The sequence below is a fragment of the Xyrauchen texanus genome, chromosome 19 (genome assembly GCF_025860055.1).
Source record: "Xyrauchen texanus isolate HMW12.3.18 chromosome 19, RBS_HiC_50CHRs, whole genome shotgun sequence".
Classification (NCBI taxonomy): Eukaryota; Metazoa; Chordata; class Actinopteri; order Cypriniformes; family Catostomidae; genus Xyrauchen; species Xyrauchen texanus.
In genome coordinates, this window is record NC_068294.1 from 40,874,385 (window position 1) to 40,893,208 (window position 18,824).

General features: G+C 37.1%; 1 protein-coding gene across 1 annotated transcript in view; it reads left to right on the forward strand.

Moving 5' to 3' along the window:
* The window catches only part of LOC127659724 (iron-sulfur clusters transporter ABCB7, mitochondrial-like), a 46,416-nt gene that overhangs the window by 8,328 nt on the left and 19,264 nt on the right, over positions 1 to 18,824 (forward strand). The window contains exons 4-8 of the mRNA XM_052149673.1: positions 1,107 to 1,226; positions 6,435 to 6,567; positions 12,794 to 13,062; positions 13,426 to 13,514; positions 13,599 to 13,686. Coding sequence (XP_052005633.1) covers positions 1,107 to 1,226; positions 6,435 to 6,567; positions 12,794 to 13,062; positions 13,426 to 13,514; positions 13,599 to 13,686 — 699 coding nt within the window. The remainder of the gene's footprint in view (positions 1 to 1,106; positions 1,227 to 6,434; positions 6,568 to 12,793; positions 13,063 to 13,425; positions 13,515 to 13,598; positions 13,687 to 18,824) is intronic.

The following is an 18,824-nucleotide window of genomic DNA, read 5'->3' on the forward strand; positions in this document are numbered from 1 at the left end:
ACTATTTAAAAGTATTTACATTGAAATGTAGAACATGTGCTAATCGGTTACTGTCTCTTTAAGACTAGCAGCATCAGCCAGTGAGCGTATATAACAACTGTTGTTATATACGCTCACTGGCTGATGCTGCTTGTCTTAAAGAGACAGTAACCGATTAAGCACATGTTCTAATTTTCATGCACACGTAATTTCTGTAGTGCATCCCTGTGTGATTACAATTAAATGCTTTTTTTCGTTCGTTTTTACTCAACAACTGACTGTAAAAACAGAAAGGGTATTAGAGGAGACATTATTCAATGACATAAGGGTCTGTGGATCTCATCTTTGGACACAGAACAAGTTAAACCAAACTTTTACTCTCAACATGCAATGAAAGGACCTCTGTGCTTATAACTTCTCCATTATACTACTAAATCACTGCTGAGTGAAGTCTGAACATTTACTAGCGAGTGGCTAATAGTAGACATTTTTAGTTGCATAGCACGAGATTTGGTCCCATGCGAGTGATTTACTTGCATTATAGAGGGTTGCCACATACAGGGAAAGATCGATCTTGGGATTTAAGAATCAAGGTCGTTCAAACGGAGATCGTGATGAATCAGAAACTAGATATTTTTACCTATTGAATGTGTAATTATTGTAGCTTATTATATTTTAAAAGTGCACTCAGTACTTTTTTTTTCTACTTGTAAAAAGCATTTTTCTCCTTAAAAAAAAAACTTGTAAAAGCATGACCACTCACATGGGATGAAGACTCCAGTCACATCAGTAACCTTATAAAAGCTGTTTTATTCTACATGGACCATGTTAGTATCACAGCCGAATACTCAATCTCAGGTACAGCACATTGTCACTCATTAATTATATTAGTCATGACTGTGAATTGTGAATTTCTACAATGGCACTGATAACTGAAAATTACTGTGTTTGAGTGTTAATGCATCCAAGCCACTAGGTGTCAGTGTCCAAGTCCAAGATGACACAAACTAACAAAAATGATTAATGCGCCTTTAAGTTTTCAGCTGATAAAGGAAAAGTCTTTGATATCTAAAAATGTTTAATTGATACATTTTGTTATATTAAAACTATTATATTTTTGTCGGCAGCTCAAGGAAGTGAACTCAACAGATATTCTGGGAGCAATGATGTCGTATGTTTGGCCCAAAGACCGACCAGACCTCCGAGCACGTGTGGCCATATCACTGGGGCTGCTTGCTGGAGCCAAGGTGCGTTTATCCTACCGCTATATCATTGGGAAAGTTTGTTTTTTATAGAAGTTTTACTATAAACGTTTTGTGACAGTAACAACATTTAGGATGCAGATTGCAGGGCTCAAAAAATAAGGATTTCCTGTAAGTAGTTCAAATTTTTACCTGTCCTGTCAATATATTCAACAGTCCCACAAATAATTTTTTTAGCAACTTGTATGTCAAAAAAAATAAATAATTGGAAACAATTATGATTATTATGCCATCATAGCATTAATATAATTAAAAATGAAATGTTTTTAAGTTTAAAATGTTTTGATAACTTATGCATTAACTAATGTTAACGAATGGAATCTTTTTTTTTTTTTTATTGCAATCATTATAAATTTAAGGCAGTACACCAATTTTCCGTTCTGTTTCCACTAATTTGCTGCCCGGAAAGAAAAATCTGATTAAAATATGACATTTCTTTCCATCTCCTAGTGTGATATTCTTAAATGCAATCAATATTTTTGTACTGCATTTTCATGTATTCGGATGGTCAATCAAATTTTTGTTTTGATCATTTTTCATACATTTGGGCTCTGTCCCGTGAGGCACCTATGATGCCTTAAATGCTGCCTACGGAGGCAGCTTACTCTGTTTTGAAACAGAGCTCTGGTGACGACCTGTTTGCTGAGATCAGTAATTAAAAATGTTTAGATCCAGTTGCCTCCAAACTAGGGCTGCACAATTTGGGAAAAATGTCATATTGCGATTATTGAGGTTAATATTGCGATATACGATTGCGATATAATAAACAAAAGGTATCACGAGTCAACTTGCTTGGTTATCAGGGAATATGCACAAATAGATGACTGATAATGCTGAAATGTGTATTTCTCAACTCAAACATACAAACTAGCAACAACAACAACTATAAATGCACACTGTTTTCAAATAAAAATATATGTACAAAATTAAATGATATATTTGCATTACTGCAGACTTGTTATTTTCTCAATATTACACCTAAATAAAATAGAACAATAAATAAGAACATACAAATATTCATGAAAATAAGATTGTCCAAACAAACAGGGACATTTAGTCAAGGATGTATAAACTCTTTTGAAAAGGAAACTGGATATAAAAGTGTGGTTCACTCAATCAAACCACTAAAACTGTTCTTGTTGTGTGTAACTCTGTCCTCTTGTTAAAGGGCATTGCTATGGCTGGGTGCTGTTTGAAAGTGAAATTATCACTGAGGTGTTGGCAGCTCATTTTTTTTCTTCCACAAATGAAGCTTCAATGCAGTAATTAGGAAGTTAAAGATCCTTGTTTTGGACATCCTGCAAAAGCAGCGCTGCATTTCCTGGGGGAATCTCACGGAAACACACGGGTCACGTTTCAGCCCAAAAACAGAAGAAAAGAAAAAAACAAGAATTATGTTTTGCGAAGCCTGTTTTTGGGACCTTTTAGAACTTCATGACAATTAAATATACAAATAGTAACAACTTAAAATAAGATTCCATTTTTTTAACATTAGTTAACATGAACTAACAATGAACAATATTTTACAGCATTTATTAATCTTGGTTTATGTTCATTTTAACGTATAGTAACACATTTTTCAAAGTTATCAATAGTTAATTCACTATGAACTAATACTGAACAGTTGTATTTTTATTAACTAACATTTACCAAGATTAATGCTCTAAATCTGTACATTGCATTCATGAAACTTTCGTAAATGGACCTTCCCACCAGATTCACAAATGCCCCAGATTTGTGTATGACAAAAAATCTAGGGTATAATTCCAAATATTCGTAAAGAATGGGCATGTGCACGCATTCATTCACAATTGACAATCCACGGCCATGAAAACGCCATATAATGAAGGCACCAGACTCGCTAGTGAATTCATTTAACATCTATACGGAACAGTAATGAAATCGTTTTTTTATTAATTAAGTGCATTTTCATCGTAATATTTTGATTTGGCAAGAACAATAGCGTAGTTTTTGCTGTCATACGATGCTTTTTTTTTGTTTTATTAAATTTTTTTAAATAATTAAACCATTCAAGAAGTCAATAAAAAATGGTTTTACATGAGTGTAAACATTTTTTAGTTCATGCCAGGAGTAGGATGTCCGCCACCATTAACCTTCTCTGGTTCAGTTCGCAGCTCATCGCCATCAGCGTCATTTGTGAAACTTCTCTGGTATATCATGATGGTAATAATAATATACTTGCAACTGGAAGAATCTGTAGAGAAATTAAAAGAATGCATGAAGAAGATCTTTGACCGAAACGCTGTAAGATATTACAGATTTGTTAGTTAGAGATTTCATTGTTAGTTAATGATGACTAATGCATTAACTAATGTTAACGAATGGAATCTTGTTGTATTACCTATTTTTTTTTTATTGCTGTTATGACGTTGTGGAAGTAGACACAGGACGAGGATCTAAACACAGCAAGGTTTATTAAAATAAAAGTGCAACACAAAATAACATGAACAAAAGGAAACATCCACGATGGGAAAAGGTAAACAAAACACGAAAGGCAAACAAAGGGTTAACATAACACGGAAGGCATACACGGGGATAACTGTGGCGAAAACAACAACGGAAACATGGGAAACCGGCATCTACATACAACAAAGACCGACAGGGGAAAGGAGGAACAAACAGGGTTAAATACTCAAACACAATGAAGACTAAATGAGACACAGGTGAGAACAATGAAGAGTGCAGGCAGTGAGAGAGGCCAGGGATTGTGGGAATTGTAGTTTTACACACGGACAGTGAGACTCAGGGCGGACAACAGGGAAAACGTGACATGGAACGGGATCGGTGACGGGTGAAACGGAAGACACGGAGCAGACAACACGGAAACATGACATAAACGTGATGGGTGAAACAGAGAACATAGGGCAGACAACACAGGAACGTGACAATTGCAATCAGCATAAATTTAAGATTAAGCTTATATGACAGTGTGCAGGCTTTTTCTGTTTTTCACCGTTGTATTGTGTACATACCTGCCCGCCATGTGTTTATTTATGGATTTAACAGCATTAGCATCGACTGCAAGTTATCAACTGAACGTGATTTACCAATGTCTATACTATATTATGTAGCCTAAATTATAGAGCTCATAAAAAAAAAAAACAGGGGCATTAATTGTTTCCATTAGAGGGCATTAATTTTTTTGTCTCATGCATGATTTACACGTGAGCAGAGAGCAGGTGTAAATGTAATTCTTACCAACTAATGGATAGAAAATGCGGAAACTTTCATGAATCTGAGAATTTACATTAAAATGGCTTTACGATCAATTTACACAAAAAAATTTCTGTTTCATGAATGAGGCCCATTGTTAGATACCTAATGCATTACTAATGTCAATGGATAGAACCTTATTGTAAAGTGTTCCCATATAAATACAGTAATGTTATGTCAAACATGATTTTTAAAACGCTTTTTAACTCATGTTAACACGTTTTTAAAATCAAAAGTTGCACAAGTTATCATTAGTTAATGCACTATGCATGAACATGAACTAAAAATGAACAATTGTATTTTTTATTAAATAAATTAACAAAGATTAATAAATGCTAGGCATGTAATAGTCACATTTTCACATCACAACAATTGCTTTAACTTTTATGGTGGTATACGGTATTATCACTGTATTGAATTACATTACAAAAATGGGTTGAAAGATAAAAAAATTGTTAATTACATTTTCAATACCAATCTTGCCTTTTAAATGACAGATAACAAAGAACTTTGAAAAGAACCCTGAACAAAAATAATTATTGAACGTACATAATTACACATAAGAATTATTATTACAATATGCATAAAGTAAACAAATATCTTAAAAGAAATATTAAGTCAAAAATCTTAGTGCAAAGCTGCAAACATGTAAAGTCCCTTATGATCAATATCTGATCAATATATGAAAATCATGCGTAGTCCTTTTAGTACAGATTAAAGTGCAAATGATTCTCGTCCATGTTGGTTTTGTTTACATCTGAGTGTGCATGTGTCATTTATGCCGTGTTGTGAATCTTGATTTGTTGATGGATAAAAACCTAGTGCGATCAGAAAAATCTAAATAATTTGGCTAAAAGGTTATCTTGAATTATTTGTGGTATTTTTAAGTGCCCACTATAACAATATCATGCATGTTAATTACCGTGATATTCCATATTACTGAATACCATCACATGCCTAATAAATGCTGTGAAAAATATATTGTTCATTGTTAGTTAATGATAACTTATGCATTAACTAATGTTAACGAATGGAATCTATTTTTTTTTTATTGCAATCATTATAAATTTAAGGCAGTACACCAAATACCCCCATGATAAATATTTCACAATACAATCTTTCTTTATTTCCCCTGAATACAGAATACATTTTTGTCTTGCTGTAATGACAAATTGGAGGGGAAATGTGTTTAATTGTCATGGAAATAAGGTATGCCATCAGTACCGGCGCTCCCTATAAGCAGACTACGCAGTCTGCATAGGGCACCAACTCCCTAGGGGGCACCATCTTACCCTAGGAGGGCACCAAAAAGTCCACCGGCTGCCCTTACTCGCACTTTATAAGTTATTCAAGGACACGAAAGAAGTGTAACACAGATGATCGCTTCACGCTCATATCACACGAATCCCCCCCCACTCATATCACGATTTGGCAATGCAAAAAATCCAATGGTCATTAAAATTAATTTCGTTTTCTTTATGCAAAATATAATAGATTTTATCTTACTATTGATTATGAGGTGTAATAACACCTGGACGTGTTCTTGGAAGGTTTTGTGAGATTCATCCTCCTGTGGTGCCGTCACACATGAAATTTAAAGTTAAATCTTGTGAAGTAAAATTGAAACTGTGCCATTCGCCTACAATTACATTACAAGCTGTCTGAATCACATGAGATGACAAGGGTGAGCTAGAGTGGGGCCAAATTAAAGGGAAATGGCGTCTGGCTAATGCCCTGCTGCTTATTGGCAAGACACAGCAGCTGTCCGCGAGCTTTTAATTAGCTTTAATAACCATTTCAATTCCATTAGTGAATGCATCAAGCAAAGCATTTCCAGATCTGTCTGCAGGAGCACACTCGCTGCCCGCCGTTAATGCTGCCTGTCAGTGCACTCTGAAACCTATCAAAACAGTTGGCGCGCACACATCACTCTCACCCTCTCTTCTGTTTGTCCTCCAGATAACCAATGTGACGGTGCCCTTTATGTTTAAATATGCGGTGGATGGCCTCAACCAGATGTCGGGACACATGTTGAACCTGAGCGATGCGCCAAACACGGTGGCAACCATGGCAACGGCTATGTTGATTGGCTGTAAGTCCTGCCCGCTCCTGTCCTGGCAGGTGTTTGGCTTCATTTTGGGAACGCTCTGCATATTAAGTGCTGACTGACCTTTCCCAAAAAGTTTAGTGTCAGAATTGCTTTTACATTAATTGTCATTTGATTTTCATGTAGAAATCTGCTCTTAAAGGTGCTAATGCAGTTTGCAATTTTGTTTAACTTACAAACATACAAATATTTGAACACTGGCAATGTTTAACAGACATTGATGGTGTTGCCTTCTGATACGATTCCCACACACACACACACACACACACACTTTAGCGTCAGACACACACTTGGTTTCAGTTTAGTTCACATTAAATGTGAGTTATATACAGTTGAAACTTGGGATGCACCGGTGTAACAGCAAAAACAAAATAAACAAACAAACAAAAAATCGGCATCGACCAAATTGTTATTTTAAACATCGGTATCAGCCCAGAATTTCACAGTCATTGCATCGGTAATTGAAACTGATAACCAGTATTGTTTCTATCGTGGTTAAGTGAAAAATTTAAAACGCTGCATGGTGTGTAATGAGCATTTAATAATTTTACATTTAGCCTGATAAACCCCGCCCCTTCAGTTACTGATAAAAGTGATGATAAAATAGTAGTTTTGTTTCATTGCTATTTATATAATGTATTTAAATAGTCAGAAATGTAAGTTTTACTTCAAAAGGACATATATTTATTTTTAAATAGTTTAGCATTTTTCTTAAAATATGTTTACCCTAGGTAAACATACGTTTAATGTGATTATACACCGATCAGCCACAACATTAAAACCACATGTCTAATATTGTATAGGTCCCCCTCGTGCCGCCAAAATAGCGCCAACCCGCATCTCAGAATAGCATTCAGATATGATGATATTCTTCTCATTACAATTGTACAGAGGGGTTATCTGAGTTACTGTAGACTTTGTCTGCTCAAACAGTCTGGAAATTCTCTGTTGATCTCTCTCTCTCTCTCATCAACAGGACATTTCCTTCTGAGGAACTGCCCCTCACTGGATGTTTTTTGTTTTTGGCACCATTCGGAGTAAATTCTAGCGATTGTAAAGTGTGTGAAAATCCCAGGAGATCAGTAGATACAGAAATATTCAAACCAGCCCATCTGGCATTAACAATCATCCATGCGATTATCTAATCAGCCAATCGTGTGGCAGCAGAGCAGAGCATAAAATCATGCAGATACGGGTCAGGAGCTTCAGTTAATGTTCACATCTATATATTATTGCCAATCATTACCTGTATCAGTTATATTGAAGTATAGATCTCAACACAGCATAATACATTTCTTATGTATATTTTCTTCTCTGTTATTTAAGACCGAAAGGATGTTATTTTGAAACTTTATTTTGCATAAACTCTTCCCATGTTTTCACCCCATGGGTTAAAGAAGGATGATTGTATTAAACTGAACACCCAATTCTGACAGGCTAATTCCAAAACATTTGCCGTGTACTTAATGGCCAAACTATATAGAGCCTTAGCCTGAAATAAACGTTTTATAACAGGTCATGCTTGATCTAAAATTGAAGAACATTTTAGATCAGTTTTAATCAAATTTTTCAGATCCTGGAGTTTGACCAAACCAAACAAATGCCAGTTAGTTCCTGTCCGAGTTTGGGCTCATTCTGGAGCGTGTGACAGCGAATGGAGTGCACGCTTAAATAAAGAGAAATGAAGCTAATGAGTACTGTAATCAACTACTTAGTAAGTCATTGTGTCTTAGATTGAAAATTAACTTTCTCCTCATAACTGCATGTTCTAATGAGAGTCATTATGTTCTGTGCACACAGACCATTATATACTTCTCTGGGATGCCTTTTGTGCAATGTGTGTGTGCGTGCTGCAAGGTAGTGCAAAATAGACTTTCCACAATATCGTAATTTTCACACTGGTGCGATGTTCACGTTCAAACCGGTATTACTGCTGGTAGGATGCTAAGTGGTACTATGGGGTAATTTACGTTACGTGCCTACACTATAATGGAAGGCAGCTTGATTTCAAACTTTTAATTTTATTTGAACTAAAAATTTAAAAAACAGAAAAAGTGCAATTAAAATGTGTATTGTTCAACTTTTGGAAAGATCAAAGATGGCTTTTCAACAGTTGTGAAGGGCAACATATATTTGGCAACGAACCGACTTCATCCGTACATTCTCTCCGTCATGGGCTACCGGTCGGTTTTTCGTTGTCTGAGCAAATACATCACTTATTGTGGGTTGTTGGAGGTTTAATGTTGGTGTTTTGTTACCTTTCGTCCCAGGACCCAGTTTAGCTGCTTCGGAAGGGTAATGACTTTGAATGTGTGTGAATACATTACATTTGTTACCTCCTAGGGCTTGGCGATATGCAAGAAAATTTTTATTTTTTATATTTTTATAAAAAAAAATAAAAATAAAAATATATGTATATTTCTAAATTCAAATGGCACTTCAAACAAAATGAAAAAGCACTTAAAACAATGACAGTTAGTCAAAAACAAATCATATTTAACCACCTTTCCATTTACCGTCACTCAAGTATCCGTCTATGACAACAGGTGGAAAATTACTAATACAAATTAAGATCTAAAAACTATTATAAATGTAAACATTGTAATGATGATAATAATCACTGAAATACAAATCATGGTTTGAGGTGAACGTGTTTTTGTATTATTTTATGATTGAATCACAGATATATATAGTCTGTATATACACTCACCTAGAACTTTATTAGGAACAGTATGGTCCTAAAAATAGTTCCCAATATGGTCTTCTGCTGTCGTAGCCCATTCGCCTCAAGGTTCGATGCGTTTGCATTCTTAGATGCTATTCTGCACACTACAAATGTACAGAGTTACTGTAGCCTTTCTGTCAGCTCAAACCTGTCTGGCCATTCTCCGTTGACCTTTTTCATCAACAATGTGTTTCTGTCCACAGAACTGCCGCTGACTGTATGTTTTTTGTTTTTGGCACCATTCTGAGTAAACTATAGAGACTATAGTGTCTGTTGAGCATGAAAATCCAAGGAGATCAGCAGTTATACCAGTCAAACCAGCCTGTCTGGCACCAACAATCATGCCACCAATTTTCCCTATTGTGATGGTTGATGTGAACATTAACTGAAGCTCCTGACCCATATTTGCATGATTTTATGCAGCGCATTGCTGCCACATGATTGGCTGATTAGATAATCAAATGAATAAGTAGGTGTACAGGTGTTCCTAATAAAGTTCTAGGTGAGTGTAGAGTGAACCTGCAGAGTTGTGCTCACAACTAACTGCTCTGTAGAAATAAAGTGAACTGAACTGAGAGCACCTCCTGAGCTGAGATGTCTGAGGTCATTTGCAGCAGTCTCATAGAGTCAATGACATAGACGATACTATTCATGCAAAAAAAAATCAGGACTGAAACATGCGCGTTACACGAGACTGCACGCCTCCGAACAAATAGCGCGTCAGACATGCGCATAGACGGCTTATCTGTCATCTGTTCTTAAAAATATAATAAGGCATGTTTCTTCAACTGTGTGTCTAACATCATTTCTTGTGTCATTCCAAATGCGAGACGTCTTACAGTTACCCACCATGCACATTATATTCTCTACTTGCAATTAAACATCTTCTGTCAGTGTGCGAACGTTGCTGCCTGTGTAATTTGATACATTGCGGCGACTGTGGATCAGGTGGTAGAGCAGGTTGGCCACTAATCGCAGTATTGGTGGTTTGATTCCCGGCCCACATGACTCCACATGCCGAAGTGTTCTTGGGCAAGACACTGAACCCCAAGTTGCTCCCAATGTTAGGCTAGCGCCTTGCATTGCAGCTCCGTCGTCATTGGTGTGTGAATGGGTGAATGAGTCACAGTGTAAAGCGCTTTGAATACCGCTAAGGTTAAAAAAAGCGCTATATAAGTTTTAATTTATCATGTGTCGCAAACTCTTCATTGGGCAACTATTCACCTACAGTGACGTGGTGCCTGTTTTGACGTGAGAAGACATCTCAGCATATGGGCTATATTCTCTGAAACAGTTTGACCTACATTAATTTAAGCCAAAAACACTAAAAAGACTCATGATACCTAGGCAGTGTTAATGATGGAAAGTCGCTGTATAGGGAGTCAGATATGCTCATGGGTCAAGAGGGCTATAAACTGGACCTAGGTGTGATGTATGCTGGCTGGTTTAATGAGCATCAGGTCCTCTTTAAGAGAAGAGGATGAAGTCACTGTTGCCTTGTAGTCTAGTGCGGTACTGTAGCTACTTTTCCCGCCTTGGAAACTTGTGGGATTGAAGGAATGTTCCAGATTAAATACAAGTTTAAAGTGCACTGAACACACTTAGAATGGAAGTCTGTTGGTCATGCAACGATTGCCCCATAGACGTCCACTGTAAGTTTGATTTTAAAAACTGTGAACAAGTTATTTTTTTATGATAATTAATTGGATGTTACACATGCTGTACACAGAGCTTGTGTTTAAAGGGCTAGTTTACTCTCATTATTTACTCACCTGGGCTCGACAATAAGGACTGCCCAATGGCCCGGGGCCAGTGTGAGAGAGATTCAGGCCAGATGCTAGAACTGTCACTTGCCCGATCGGGCCAGTGCTGTGTTTATTACATTAGTGCAAGCAAACAACAAGCGAGAGAGTACAAAAATTACACCGAGCAAACACAGTATTGTAACTGACGAGCAAGTGCGATTCTATTTAGCTTGCAAAGATGCATGAGACAAGGTCTGGATGCACCAAGGCATGGTCGTGTACACGCATAAGAGAGTGCGCTCTGTGTCTGCACGCTCCTAGCACTGTCCACACTTTTTTCCAAGTGTCATAGCAGCAGCTGTTACCAATATGAAGAAAATAGCAGGGTTTTTATGTTTATATTCACATTCTCATTTCATACATTAGGCCTACCTACTGTATATTACACATCACAACCAATTTAGTAGCAAGTCTGTTCTCTCAGGGATTCATATGTTTATTAAATTCAGCCAATAATAAAATCTTTAACTCTGTGATTAAATCTTTAATCCTGTGTGTGAAAACACTACACATGGCCAAAAGTTGCATGACTAAACGGGTGACCGAAAACGCATAATCTCCTCCACTTCTGGGGCCATTGAAAAATTTGGAGGGGTCAGTTAAAATCTGAAGCACTGGCCCAACCGGGCCAGTACAAAAAATCCTTAGCGTTGAGCCCTGTTCATCCTCATGATGTTCCAAACCCATGTGGAACACAAAAGGGACGTTTTAATGAATATTGGAGTCTATTTTTTTCAATGCAATGCCAGCTGAAACAAATGGCAGCTGTAAATGCACTTCTATAAACGTGCAATGGATGTCAACATTTTCACTAAACATTTTTTCACCCAAAATCGTTTGGATCACTTCAGAAGACCTGGACACCGGAGTATTATGGGTTACTTTTATGCTTTCTTTATGTGCTTTTTGGAGCTTCAAAGTTTTGGTCACCATTCACTTACATTGTATGAGCCCACAGAGTGGAAATACTCATTTATGTTCTGCAGAAGAAAGTCAGTCATACACATCTGGCATGGCATGAGGTTGATTAAATGAGAGAATTTAAATTTTTTTGTTAACTATCCCTTTAAAGCCATATTCTGATTCATAACAGTTGTCAGCTGAGGGCGCTATTTTGCTACTGTTGTGTTTGACAACCTTGAGAAGGTGACCGTCTCAACACTAGCTTTGGAGGACGGTGTTTTGGAAAGAGGGGAGCGTGTCTAATTCATCTACTTATTCTCGTGGAAGCTCCAGAATGGCTACACTTTCATATGCATTCAGAAGACTTGGAATATGACACACAAATTGCATGGACTTTTTTTTATTTTTAATACTTTTGGGTCCTTTTTTAAGCTTTAAAGTGAGAAACTATCCACTATTGTTGTATTGAAATGACGGACCAAGATGTTCATTACAACATCTCCATTTGTAGTTTGCATAATAAAGAATGTCTTGCATGTTTTGGAAAGACATTAGGTTGAGTAAATGATGACAAAATTTTATTTAATCTCTAGGACTAGTTTTGCCGTTTCTGTATTTAGTTTTGTTTGCCGTGTCAGAAATTTGGCGGGTTTAAATAGTGGTTGTTTTGGCTTAGATTTTAAAATGCTGTTATTCTTCTTCTGTTAACAGCTCTTCAGTGAATGTGTGCAATTGTTACAAGTTACCTGCACACTGTGTGTGCGCGTGTGGTTTTCAGATGGCGTATCCCGGTCTGGAGCAGCGCTCTTCAATGAGCTGAGGAACGCCGTGTTTGGAAAAGTGGCTCAGAGCTCTATCAGAAGAATAGCTAAGAACGTCTTTCTCCATCTTCATAACCTGGACCTTGGTTTCCACCTGAGCAGACAGACAGGAGCGCTGTCGAAGGCCATTGACCGCGGGACGCGAGGAATCAGCTTTGTTCTCAGTGCTCTGGTCTTTAACCTGGGGCCCACTCTATTTGAGATGCTTCTGGTCAGCGGCATTTTGGTGAGTCGACATTGAATCTCAGCCTCTCTCTCTCTCTCTCTCTCTCTCTCGTGTATGTGTGTATATATATATATATATATATATATATATATATATATATATATATATATATATATATATATATATATATATATATATATATATATATATATATTAGGGCTGTTGATTTAACGCATTCATTTTGTGTGATTAATTCGAGAAAAAAAATAATGCGTTAAAAAAAATAATGTGTTAAATATATATATGTGTGTATATACATATACCTGTGTGTGTGTGTTTCCAAAATAAGTGTTTATTGTAATTATAATAAAATTGTAATATTTACTTTCAGTGTCTAACAGCTGTTTTATCGTTTGTCTGCAGTATTATAAATGTGGGGGTCAGTTTGCGATGGTCACTCTGGGAACGTTATCCGCATACACTGCATTCACAATCGCTGTTACACAATGGAGGTACAGTATGTCATTTCACAATAATTGTTATTTGTCTTAAAAGCTGCATTGATATCTCTAAATAATTTTTGTGTCTTTGGTCAGGACGCAGTTCAGGATAAAGATGAATAAGGCTGATAATGAGGCTGGAAATGCCGCGATTGACTCTCTTCTTAATTATGAAACTGTGAAGGTGGGTTACACGTTTATCTGCTGCCATTACTGTAAATATTTGGCACTTTACATGTACAGTATAGAGTATAAAATAGTCCTTTTGAATTACAAAATACAAATAAATCAAATTTATGTTTTTTTTTTAACAAATTACTTGTGAAAGGATCTGCGACACCTTGAGAAAATGTTGTTTGTCCAATATGGTTAATATGTGGCGTTTAGGGCTGTCGATTTATCACGTTAAATCTCTGACCGTTAAGCATGTGTTTTTCTACGTTTCAAACTATGTTTTACTTGACACAGCTTCCTAAATGCTGTGTTTATGACGTGACACAATTGAAATGAGATGCTATAATAAGTCTACCTCGGACAGATTAAATTTAATTGCACAATGGATTCCTAAAAATGGACCAATGAGAGGCTTATGTTCAATAATACGGAAATGAACAACATATTGCATTCTAAAGCTACTTTTTATATTGCCTAATCAATACTGTAATTTTTGGCCACAATAATGTAATATATTTAAATAATTATAAACAATAAATTACTCAATATATATTGATTTGTTATATTATTTTGGGCATTTCTCTGCAAATATTGATATAAGCGATTAATTGCAAATACTTTAATTAATCGGCATATCATGTAATTATTAGTTTTTTATTCATTTAACAGTCCTTATTTTACATTTATTTAACATGAGGTTTGCCATTTTTGGCTCAGGTGGTAGAGCGGGTCGGCCACTAATCGCAGGGTTGGTGGTTCGATTCCCGGCCCACACGTCTCCACATGCCGAAGTGTCCTTGGGCAAGACACTGAACCCCAAGTTGCTCCCAATGGTAGGCTAGCGCCTTGCATGGCAGCTCTGCCGTCATGTGCGTGTGAATGAGACGCAGTGTAAAGCGCTTTGTATACCGCTATGGTTAAAAAGGCGCTATATAAGTGCAGATCATTTACCCCCTGGCAAGTATCACAGCTTGTAAAACTTTTTGTTGCCAGCTAAGTGTTACCCACCCTAGTTGAAAAACCATCTTAAGCTGGTAGCTGTGTTTTGGAACATGGTAGCTGGTTTAAGCTGGTCATGAAATGGTCATAAGCTGGTCAACCAGCTTCCATGTTACAAAACACAGGGCATGGCAAATTTGAGACACCTAACAGCTTGTTTCAGCCCTAATATCTTCTTCCCTTCAGCTTCTGTCTGTTTTGTGTTCTTGTTAAGAGCAGATGTATTTTGTGCATGGCCTTATTTCCTGTCACTGGTGGCAATGCACATGGATTTGGTATGACTTTAAGCTAGTTTGCATACATAATGAGATCTCCACCCACTCCAAATCCGTTACACTCGCTCACACATACCCCTGTATCTCTATATGTGTCTCTTACACACACTTCCTAACAATAGTAGGCTCATCTCTACAGCTGTCTCTCCAGTGCAACAATCCGTCGTATATCTCACTTCCTTTAATAATTGGCTCACACAAGTCTTTGCTGAGTTTTGATGGTGTCTAATGGAATATTCTGAATGTCATGACTCATTACCATCCTGGAGAGCTGTCCGTTTTGTGTGAGGTGCTGAGACAATCGTTAGACACTAACGAGATGTGTCCTCTGTTTCTGTGTGCCAGTGTTTCCTGCATCACTATTCAGGAGCTGTGCTTATATATTATATTGTAAATAATATATTGACATCTAGATTTTCTGTAGAGAATGCGAGTTGTGCTTGTCCGACGCAAAACTTGCTGTCGCAATGCTATGCTGTTCTGGGTTGTTGCTAGGGCATTGCTAGGTTGTTGGGTTTATAGTAGGGGTGGGTAAGAATACAGACTTTCAGATACGGTACATCTAGATTCATGCGATCAGTTTATGAGCTAGGTGATTAAAAATGTCTGTGATTAGCCACTGGCTGGAAAATGTTCAGATTTCACTCACCAGCGATTAAGCAGTATATTGGCAATTTAGTTCAGCATCCTTTCACTGTGTATTGAGAGTCAAATGTTGGTTTGACTTGTTCCGTGTAATGTGTGTCCAAAGACAAGAAGATTTTAAGAGACATTAGAGACGTTCTTCACAGTCAGTTGTTGATCGAAAATAGCACAAATAAAAACATTTATGTGTAATCACACATGGATTTGGTAAAGAAACCATGGGCCAGATTCACAAAAATGTTCTTGAGAAAAACATTTTTAGTTCTTAGGATAAGATATAAGAAGTATAGCCTGTTATGGAGTTGCCTTGTCTAATAGCCTACAATAAGATAAATACATCAACACTGGTAAATCGTAACAATAAATGTATCTTTTTAGCTTTAAATGTCAAGCGCATCGCGATCATTGTTTTGACTGTAGTGCGCAAGATGTGTTAGTTTAGTGACATTAAAGGTCATACGAGAATTCACTTGCTGCTAACCATTTGATAACTTTTAATTTGACATGGAGGAAAAGAAAAGAAGCAAAAACTTCAGTAGACAAGATCTGGATGTTCTTGTTGAGGAAATGACTGCAAGGAAAAAGTTCTCCTTGGGAGAGCTTGATAATGATATCACGTCGGAAAGTAAGAGGCGGGCAAATGGGAAAGGCTGGTGGAGGCTGTCTCCGCTGTGCCCAACTTCGAAAAGGATGTGGATGTGGGTGAAAAAGAAAGTCTCCGCTTTCTAATGTTATTATTATTTTGTTTCTGTGAACTCTAAAGATCACGGAGAGAGGGTGCTAAATGCAGCGCATCTGTTTGAATTAGCATGATTGTTCACCATATTAAGAAGCTTCAAGACAAAATATATTGTTTGAATTTGGTGATAACATTGACATCGACGGCTCCTCTGTGGAGATCGTCAAGAGCACCAAATTCCTTGTTCACCTGGCGGAGAACCTCACCTGGTCCCTCAACACCAGCTCTATGACCAAGAAAGCCGAGCAGCGTCTCTACTTTCTTCGAAGGCTGAGGAAAGCACATCTCCCAAATTGATCCTAAACTAACGATGTTTAAGTAAAAAAAACAAATTCAGAGAATTTGAATTTTGCTTATGTTTTTTCTTAAGAACATTCTTAAGAAGTTTTTTCGGGAATACAAAATATTCGTAACTTTTTTCTTAAGTTAGAAATTAAGTTAATGATAGTTAAGAAGAATTTTCTTAGGAACGTTTCATGAATCCGGACCCATATCATCAATATTGCAGATGCACGCTTTACAACATCAGGTATATCAGACCTTTCCTTTCTGAATATGCTGCATAGCTCCTTGTCCAATCTCTGGTCATTTCAAGAGTGGACTACTGCAATGCTCTGTTGGCTGGGCTTCCAGCTAACACAATTAAGCCACTGCAGATGGTCCAGAATGCAGCAGCGTGTCTGGTCTTCAATCAATCAAAAAGGGCTCATGTCACCCACGGATGGATTACTGACCAGTGCCCATGGGCCCTTGACGGCCCTTGTCTTCAAGGTTGCGTGATCCAGTTTGGCGATCCCCCTGCTCATAAACCCAATGAAAACGATGTCACCTGATGTCACCCCACTCTTGATTTCACTCCACTGGCTACCTGTAGCTGCCTCCATCAAATTTAAGGCTTTGACTCTGGCTTTCAGGACAGCATATAGAACTGCACACACTTAATTCAATTCACTTCTTCAGGTCTATGCTCCAACTTGCTCTCTGCGGTCTATGAACGAGTGACGCATTGTGGTCCAATAACAAAGAGCCTCAAAGTCCATTTCATGATTGTTCAATTTCTCTGCTCCTTTGTGGTGGAATGAACACGATCTGCTGTTACCTTCTCATCATTCAAGAACCAGCTGAAAACACATCTGTTCCACGAGCACTTAACCAATTCACACTAATTGCACTAACTACTGCACCTAACCTGCACTTACTGTACAAAAAAATCCTTGTCTGTATTTTTCTTTTGTGCTAGCATCTTTACCTCTCCAGCCGTTGTGAGAACTTGCTTTAAAAAGCTCAAATGTGGTCAAAATGTTGTAAAACTACTGATAAAATAAAACAAATTGTCAACCTATATTTTCATAATGTACCAAGTTAGAAGTGTTCCTGTATAATTAACAGCTTTAGCTGTGAGAAAATTTCAATGTACTCAAAAAGATATATCTTTTATATCTGAAATGTACATAAATTAATCTGAAACGAAACTAGAGTTTATGAATCGGAATTTAATCAAATCAGGAAATCTGTATCAATCCCCAGCACTACTCTATAGGTGTTTTTGCTATGCCATTTTGTGACGCTAGTGGTGTAGAAATAACACACTTAACCAAGAAACTTGCCTGCAATAGAGATTTGTTGTAAGAAATTTTTTTGTTTTTTGGCAATGCATTACAAAAAAAATAGCATTGGTTATTGTTTAGCATGTTGTTCGGCTCATTTTCGAATCATATCTCTTTTTCATTCGTTAAGTCTGGTGCTCTTCATAAACTATCACTGTCATCCACATCCAATCGGAGCCTAACTGTAGCTGTTTATCTCCTCACCCCTCTTTGTCACATTGTAGAGATAATTAATTGTGGCACACTTCTATTTCCAAACCGTACAGCACTCTCTGCCGCTGTTTTCTCTCTGCCGATGAGTGTCAAATGTTTGAGCCTGTGAAAGGATTATCATTTGCTTTACTTAGCTGGTGATGTTGAGAAATGCAGTAGTAGCTTTGTGACATATGGATACATGATTAAAGCATCAATAATACACGCTCATGTGGCAAAGATTGTGTTACATGCTCAGTGTCACATCTCAGAGGCCTTTAACTAGCTATAAGAAGACAGATATTTACAAAAAACGTTTTATTTCCTTGAGTTAACATGTAAATAGTATGTGAATATGATCATCGTTGGTATACGCTGCCTATATGAATTTCTGTACGAGACTAAAAGTAAACATTTATTTTAAATGGATGATTTGGAGCAGATACTGAAAGAAACGACGTCAACAAGTGTCCAGCATACAGAAGAACTCCTTAAATAGTCCTACTGTTTTAAAAAGTATTTCAGGATGCACCTCATGAAGTTGCTTGAGAGAATGAACAGAGCTGGTATCTACACAAAGGCTGGCGACTTTAAGGAGATTTGATTGAATTTTTTCCGTACTTCCATTTGTGTAATTGCATAGATTAGATGACTTTGCTATTATTCTAAAATGTGTACAAATGTTCATGAT